Here is an 8,004-nt window from a genome sequence, read left to right on the forward strand (position 1 = left end):
CTTCTCCTTCACTGGGCACAATCAGTTCTTTGAATGTCTCCTAAATCTCCATCGTCTGTTCAGAGGCCAGTGGCAACATTTCATCACATCTTGGACCCTCTGACTCCGGTTGACCAATTTCATGTGGAATGGCCTCTCCCACACTTAGAATTCCCGTCGTTAGAGTTAGGAACTGGAAGTCTTGCTGCATTATCACAGAAGCTTCTCCTGTGTCCTCTTTCTCATGGGCAAAGAACATCTGCTTTTCATTAAATGTCAGATCTGTTGTAACAAAAAATCTTCTGGACCCAAGGTGATAGCACCTATAACCCTTTTGAGTATTAGAGTACCCAATAAACACACACTTGGTCGGCCTCGGATCAAGCTTTCCTGCATACATGTGAACATACACAACACACCCAAATATCCTGGACATCAGCCCAGCCCTCAATGTCATGTGAGGATAGATTGAGGACATAAGGTCAATAGGGCTCTTGTATCCAATTACCTTTATCGGAGTTCTATTAATGAGATAGATTGCAGTTGATACTGCCTCTCCCCAGTATGGCTTGGGCATATTTTCCTGAAAGAGTAGAGACCTAGCTGTTGTAAGTATGTCTGATTCTCCTTTTGGCTAGCCCATTCTGTTGCGGGGTGTTGACACATGAAGATTCATGAAGAATACATCTCTGGTCACAGTAGGTATTAACTGTCACATTGAAGTACTCCCTAGCATTATCCGATCGGAGTCGTTTAATCCTCACACCGAATTGATTATTAATTAGTTCACAAGATTGAACAATCGCAGACGATACTTATGCCTTCGACTTCAACAAATATAGCCAGGTTAACCTGGAGCAGTCATCCACAAAAATCACAAACCATTTATGCCCGGAGAGACTGGTTACTGGGCATGGGCCCCACACGTTGCTGTGAATGCAATCAAATGGAGTTGAACTCCTTTCATTTAATCTTTTGTAAGATATCCTTCGGTGCTTAGCCAGTTGGCAAATATCACAAAACAGAGTACTAATATCAACTCCTTCAAAAACAGAGGAAAAACATAGTTTTAGTAACTCAAAAGAGGGATGGCCCATTTGCTTATGCAGCAGTAGGACCCGATCCACAGCCTGAGGAAGCTTAATGGAGGTGAGACAGGTGACGGGGGAGCCCTCGAGGAGCAGCAAGCCATCTTCCCTACTACACGATGAAGTCCTCCTCCCGGTTACCTTGTCATAGAGAAAACACCCATTATTATAAAGAACAAACATCCATCCACTGTCATCAACTTCTGCAATGAAATCAGTCTCGCCCTGAGGCCAGGTACGTGTAACACCCTCTTGAGTACACCAATATTGAGGTTTATACTTCCAATCCCAGCAACAGTCAAAATTCCTCCACCAGCTGTTATTACCATGTGGGGCTCATTGATGGTAGGTACGAAGCAAACTGATTCCGATCTAGGGTCATATGATCAGTTGCCCTAGTATCTAGAATCCAGGTGCTTTCACTAGAATTTAGGAAAGAAGTCAATCCCAACAATGCCAAAGTTTTACCTGAATGAGCCAAGGATGTAGAGCCCAATAATCCCTTAAGGCGATTCACCTCAGCCTTCAGTGCATGAACACTTTCCCCTGTGTCTTGTTGTGCTTCATCCACCTGATTCTTTCCCAAGGGGATCTCTCCCATTTCTTGAGTGTCAGAGGTCGCTACATATGCTTTCCTGTACTGTTGAGGCTGCTGATGCTGATGATGGTTCTTGTTGGCTAATTTCCATCAAGTCTCTTTAGTGTGATTTCGCTTCTTGCAATAAACACAAAAAAGAGTGTCCCTGGTGTCTCCCTTTTGCATCTGTTTCTGGACTGAGTTTCCAGCATACTGAGATATTCCGGTTGGTTCACCATGGATAGCCCTGGAATCATTCTTCTTAGTGGAGAATGCTCCAGATGTGCCACCTGCACCAAGTGCATCTGGAGTAAGCTTCAGTCTCTTCTCTTCGTCTAAAAGCATTCCAACTGCCTCATCAAGGTCTGGAAGCTGTTCACGATGACGGATCTGACTTCGGACACTTTCATATTCTGGATTAAGACCCATGAGAAAGGTAAAGAGTCTCTGCTTGAGGGTGTATTTTCTTTCTTTGGACTGGGGATTCTCAACTGGCCAATAGTGGTCGATTTCTCTCCAAATTCCCTTCAATCTGCTAGCATAAACCATGATGGTTGCTTCCCCTTGCTTTGCATGAATGGCCTGTGCATTGAGTTCATAAATTCTCCAATCCATCCGCTGCTTAGAACAGCTCTTGATAATTTCTTCCCACATCTGCTTAACAGATTTCACATAAAGGTAATCGTCTACCATATCAGAGGCTATAGTTCCAAGAAGCCATTGATGGATAAGGGACTCCTCTGACTTCCACACTTTATACCTTGGATCTCCAGGGGTTATTGGATCCTCCTCAAGGTGGTCTCCAAGGAACCTAGCCTCCAAAGATAACTCCACCAGCTTACGCCATTGATATGCATTAAGCCCATTGAACTTTATCTTGATATCAGGGAGCAAAATCGTGACCCTGTCTCGATCTGTGATGGCCACAGTGGTAGAGATCTTGTTCTGGTCTTCCATTCCAGATTTCGAAATGCCTCTTCACAAACAGTGAATCCTCTAGCAAGAGAGAGATAGTGGAACAGAGAGGAAGGTTTCTACTGGAGAGAAGGGAGGCGCAATGTGCTCACCAGACTTGCTCTAATACCATGTCAAACTTGCATCAGCCCTCTCTCCTCTCCAGCTGCTCTCTGCCCTGAAGCTCTGTCGGCTAGGGTTTTGGCCAAAAACACACTTAATTCTATTGAACGGGATTGGTCTTTAAAAGGCCATACAGAGTGAGAAGGTGGGCCCACATCACTTAAACGAAATGGGCCACTTATATCATGTGCCCCATTAGTACATTAAGAAGAGAAAAACAAAAGAAAAGAAAAGAATAAAAATAAAGGCTGTCTAACAGGATCTTCAGCCGACTCCCCTCCAATCTGATCCCTACCGTTGCCATTCGGTTCTCTTCGAGTCTCCGACGATCCCCATACCCGCAATCGTCAACCCTTCACCACGTCATCATGCGGCTCGTCCCTGGTCGATCCCTGCCCTATCTGTTTGACCCCTCCTATCATTCCCATTTCAACTCTCGTACCTCGGGATCGTCTACCTCGCATCGCCCTCTACCCTCCTTCCGATACGAACCTAGACCGAGGTTTGTATCATGATCAGACCATCCCGATTTAAAATTATCTGGAATATTAAGCACAATAAAAGCATAAAAATTAGGGGTTCTTACAGCGGCCATGGCATGACTAGGAATGCAGAAAATACACAAAAATAAGGGAAAAAAGAATATAGAGGTGGGCGACAAAGTGTGAACAAGCATGGATTCTTCCCCTTTCCGGCTTCAGCGAGGTAGGGGTCAAACTGCCTGTCTTGCCAATGGTCAAAGCGTGGATCCAATGGCCGATTGCCACCTGGCGGCAGCACTCAGGACCCACAGCAGGATGACCGCGCCGCCGCAGCACCATCTCCCGCACCCTGATCTGCCTTGCTGATACTGATCGTCCGATCCTGCGGCGGCACACACAAATGAAGATAGAGATAGAAAAGAAGCAATCACCTAAAAAAACTTTTTCATTTGACAAGATAGAAAAAGGATTATGAATTCTACTTTCTAAGATTGGATTCTGTAGCTAGAGAGGAGAGACAGAGTCAGTTTTTTTTTTGCGAAATACCACATTTTTTTTAAGAGTTTATACGGATTACACACAACAGCCCACAAGAGATGCCGAATACAGACACAGATGCAGATATAGATAAACGATGGAAATGGAGAGACACTTAGAGCTGCCGTTAAAGAAAGCAATAAAGTTTGACTTGATGGAGATGGAGATAGAGAAGTGTAGGTTGAGATAGCAAAAGAGTTGATTGTGATAGAGATAGAGATCGAGATAGACGTACCAATGAAGATAGAGATTGAAATAGAGAGGAAAAAGTAGCTATAGAGATGGAGTTGGAGATATGGATAGAGATGGAGAGTCAAATTAGAGATAAAGAGGGAATTGGAGATATAGATAAAGATAGACAAAGAGAGTGAACTTAGAGATAGCAATAGAGATGGAGATTAATATAGATAATGATGAAGAGAAGGTTTTTTTTTAAAGTGATGGAGAGAAGGTTATTGCGGATGTAGAAGAGGAAAAGAGTTGACCAGAGGGGTTGACCCACTTCTGATTTGGTATCGCTTTCCACCAGCCTCTGCTTGATGTCTCTGGCGACAGAGAAGAACACTTCTTCAACGTTCAGGTTCGTCTTCGCACTCTGCCTCCCGACACGACAAAGACATGGTGATATTGAAGAGAGAGTTATGGAGAGTAACAGAGAATAGATAATTTAACAGGGCAAGCACGGGAGAAGTAAAACCACTTACAGTTTCAAAGAACTTGATGCCATATTCGTCAGCTAGCGCCTGCCCCCTGGAAGTGGGTACAGCCTGCAAGATCGTGTATAATTTAAATATGAGTTAAAGAGAGAAAGAGAGAGAGATAGAGGAGAGTTGTAGAGTATAGACAGAAAGTGAGTGAGGGAAGGAGGTAGAGATGGATGGAGAGGGAGAGAGAGAGAGAGAGAGCAAGGGGCGAGAGGAAGCGAGAGAATTGAAGAGGAATGAGAGAGAGAGAGGATAGAAAGATAGAGAGGAGTATTATAAGAGAGAGAAAGAGGATAGAATGTTAAAGAGGAAAGTTATGAGAGAGAGAGGGGTGGAGAGGAGTGAGAGAGAGAGAAAGGTGGAGAGGAGCGAGAGAAAGAGGATAGAAAGATAGAGAGGACAGAGAAAAATGTGTAAGAGGGAAGGATAGCTATGAGAGAGAGGAAGAGGAGAGATATGAGAGAGGGAGAAACTAGAAAAATGGGATAGAGAGAGAGGAGAGGGGAAAGAGAGAGAGAAAACGAGAGGGAGAGGAGAGAGAGAGAGAGAAGAGTTTTCAAGGATGGCTACCCTCTTGCTTTCATCCATATCGGCCTTGTTTCCAACTAATATCTTATTCACGTTGTCTGAAGCGTGCTGCTCGATGTTTCTTATCCAGTTCCTAATGTCTGGAAAATGAGAAGGGCTGGCACCGATGAGACAGAAAGAGAAAGAATGGGGAGGGCGGTAAAGGAATAAAGGAAGAAGGAATACTGTTAAAAGAAGACTCGTCAGTGACATCATAAACCAGTAGAATACCCATCGCACCCCGATAATAAGCTGTGAAAAAATGATGAAATGGGCAAAATGAGTAAAAAATAAACGACGACTGACACTCCTCTTCAAATTGTTTTTTTTTTTCTCCAGAAAAAGAATTTACCCGTTGTAATTGTTCTGAATCGCTCCTGACCGGCAGTATCCCAAATTTGGAGTTTGATTCTTTTACCATCGAGTTCAATGGTTCTTATCTTGAAATCAATGCTGCAGCAATGCTGTGATGTGAGTGATACGAGAAAAAAGAATTTTAGGATACAAAAGAATTATCGGATTCGATCAAGGCACCCAATTGTAGTGATGAAACTAGTTGTGAAGGATCCATCGGAGAACCGCAGAAGCAGGCAACTCTTCCCGACACCTGCGGCAGTTAATTATTTTTTAGGGATAAGAAAATTGGTTGCGGCCATAAAAAGGAGAATTTGTTCTGAAAACCATTTTATGCATTACAACCGATAGCTTTTGTTGAGCTTATGCAAATCATCAAGCCATTCTTCAAAAAACAGGCAGAAAAATTTTGGGTATACATGCTTTGTTTTAGCAATCACTAGTATATTAGAAGAAATTCTTCATCACGACAGCAGTATTTCCCAAATAAAAAGTATTTCCTTTAATGAGACCAAGGCTCTGTGGGAAAGACTATTGTTATCGGTTTTAAACGCTCAATAATTTCATCGTCGATAATCTATAGTCGAGAGTAGGACAAAATATTTTCAACTTAGATTCTCTAATTTTCAACCACATAACACCCAACGGGTGAAAGAGATAGCAAATCAACAGCTGAATTTAATTTCATGACGAATAGATATATTATAGACTATTCTCGCCAACTAGAATCAGTAAAAATAAGCAATTAATCAGGGTAAACCCAACCAGATAGAAAGATTCCTATTTGAAATAGCAACGCGATGGATGTATAATAGGGTGACGGAATTTCCCCGAGTTAGCAATATCGTATGGTGAGAAATTGACGTTAACCACCATATCAAGCAGATGAAAAGTTCACCATCAGATGATCCACCAAAAACCCAAAATAAGCAGAAAAACAAAATAAATAAATAAACTGCCGCGGAGCCCTAGATCGGGATCTCCAGCAACACATTGTCACCGACGGAGACGCGAAAAAGCCAGTAAAAAGCACGGCAAACGGCTTAAATCGGGCACACAGCAAATTTGAGAAAAGCGCACGACGATCCGCTCACCGCTGTCGCCGATCAGAAGAAGCTTTATAAGATAATCATAGTCCGCCCTGGCCCGTGCAGGAGGAGCAGCCATTGCGGAGCAATCGATGAGACGATGGGCGCCAAACAAACAAGCGCGCGTTCTTCGCGAGATCCGGCTAAAATAAGAAGAAAAAAATGGAAAAAAATGGATCAAAAGATGGAAAATTAACACGGCTACGAGATTACAACAGTCACGAACCAGAATCGGTCGAATATCGATCACCGGAAGAAGCAGGGCTGAAGATCCGGGCAGAGGAGAGGCGCGCGGAGAGGGGAAAAGAGGGGTAGACGCGGGTCAGAAACGTCCCTTGAATAGCTGAGCTTTGAAAAAAGAGAGAAAAAAATACCGAATATTACTTTATTTTAATATTTTTTAAACAATAATGGCGGAGTCTATCTCGGCGTCGGTCTACTGTTCCGCCGGAACACGTCTGAGTCTGAGCCCCACAGCATTACTCCTATTGGTCCGCTTTCAAAAAGAGATAGAAAAAAAGGGAATACTATTTATTTTAATTTTTTAAAAAACAATAATAGCGGAGTACTTCTAATCCTGGGGCCCGCACAATTCCCCGGTGCGAAAAGAGACTTTCTAGAAGAGAGAAAATACCGAATATTAATTTTTTTAGTTATATTTTAAAGAATTAACATGGGAGTAGTCTTGTCCGGCGGAACATGTTTAGAATGGGTCCCACGCGGAAATGGGTCGCTCTTATTGGTCCAGGACTCTCTACGGATTCGACGGGAACAGGCTGTTGGCGGGTCCCACACACAGTTGGCCACGTTGGCGTGGGTATTTTGAAATACAAAGCCTTTAAAACAACACCTAGTGGTGTATATGATTTTCATGCCCCTTGAAGAACAAATATCATTTCATTATGCTAATAATTTTATCCTAACAAGCTCATCTGTCAAAATCATAGATAAAATAAAAGCAAATGTAGATAGGTCATTATACTTTGGACGCGCTTTGTTTTCTTGCTGGTTTATATGGGTTTTATATAATTTTTTGAACCGTTGTCATGAATCTATGCGTGAAATCCTAAAACCAGCTTAGTTGTATCAAATTTATGAAGCATTACTTGATAATTGCGTGCAAATGAATTAAAAGAAAATACTGTGTTTGTTTTGTGGTGCTGTCTTCTCTATGCCCTGCCGAATAACAAAGTACATTCAAATATATCATTTGAATTGTTGTTGAGAACTTTAAGGACTAGTGTGAATGCAGATCTTCTTCAGAATTAAATAAGTTGGGGGCTGAACTACTTGGAGGGGCAAAATAATTTTTCGTTTTTTTTATTGGTACATCCATACAAACATGCACATATTTTGAGGACGAGATTCGATCGAGTGCTTTCGCTGATAGTATATCGTTCCTGAATATTTAATGTTTGCAGAAATCGTACAACTTATTTCTTAGATGCTAATGTAATTTATTTGTCGAATTAAAATTTGATTAACATATGAAATCAAAAGCGATGTGTATCAATGAATCGCAGGTTGTTTTCATTTTTTCAATAGATGAGA

At 42.2% G+C, this 8,004-nt stretch overlaps 1 protein-coding gene across 2 annotated transcripts; it reads right to left on the minus strand.

The window, feature by feature from the left end:
* Positions 1–3,250: 3,250 nt before the first annotated feature.
* Positions 3,251–6,839, minus strand: LOC144714298 (ras-related protein RABE1c). 2 transcript variants are annotated; one of them, XM_078589019.1, is made up of 9 exons: positions 6,680–6,839; positions 6,460–6,596; positions 5,546–5,618; positions 5,364–5,464; positions 5,198–5,263; positions 5,015–5,112; positions 4,445–4,507; positions 4,226–4,335; positions 3,251–3,585 (listed from the first exon to the last, which is right to left on the minus strand). In XM_078589019.1, the coding sequence occupies exons 2-9, from the start codon at positions 6,530–6,532 to the stop codon at positions 3,324–3,326; spliced, it is 846 nt and encodes a 281-aa protein (XP_078445145.1). In that variant the 5' UTR covers positions 6,533–6,596; positions 6,680–6,839; the 3' UTR covers positions 3,251–3,323. The 2 variants fall into 2 exon arrangements, with proteins under 2 accessions (XP_078445145.1, XP_078445146.1); XM_078589020.1 differs by having other exon boundaries at positions 4,243–4,335; positions 6,680–6,838.
* Between the last annotated feature and the right edge of the window lie 1,165 nt (positions 6,840–8,004).

This window comes from Wolffia australiana, chromosome 17 (assembly GCF_029677425.1).
Source record: "Wolffia australiana isolate 7733 chromosome 17, ASM2967742v1".
NCBI classification, from domain to species: Eukaryota; Viridiplantae; Streptophyta; class Magnoliopsida; order Alismatales; family Araceae; genus Wolffia; species Wolffia australiana.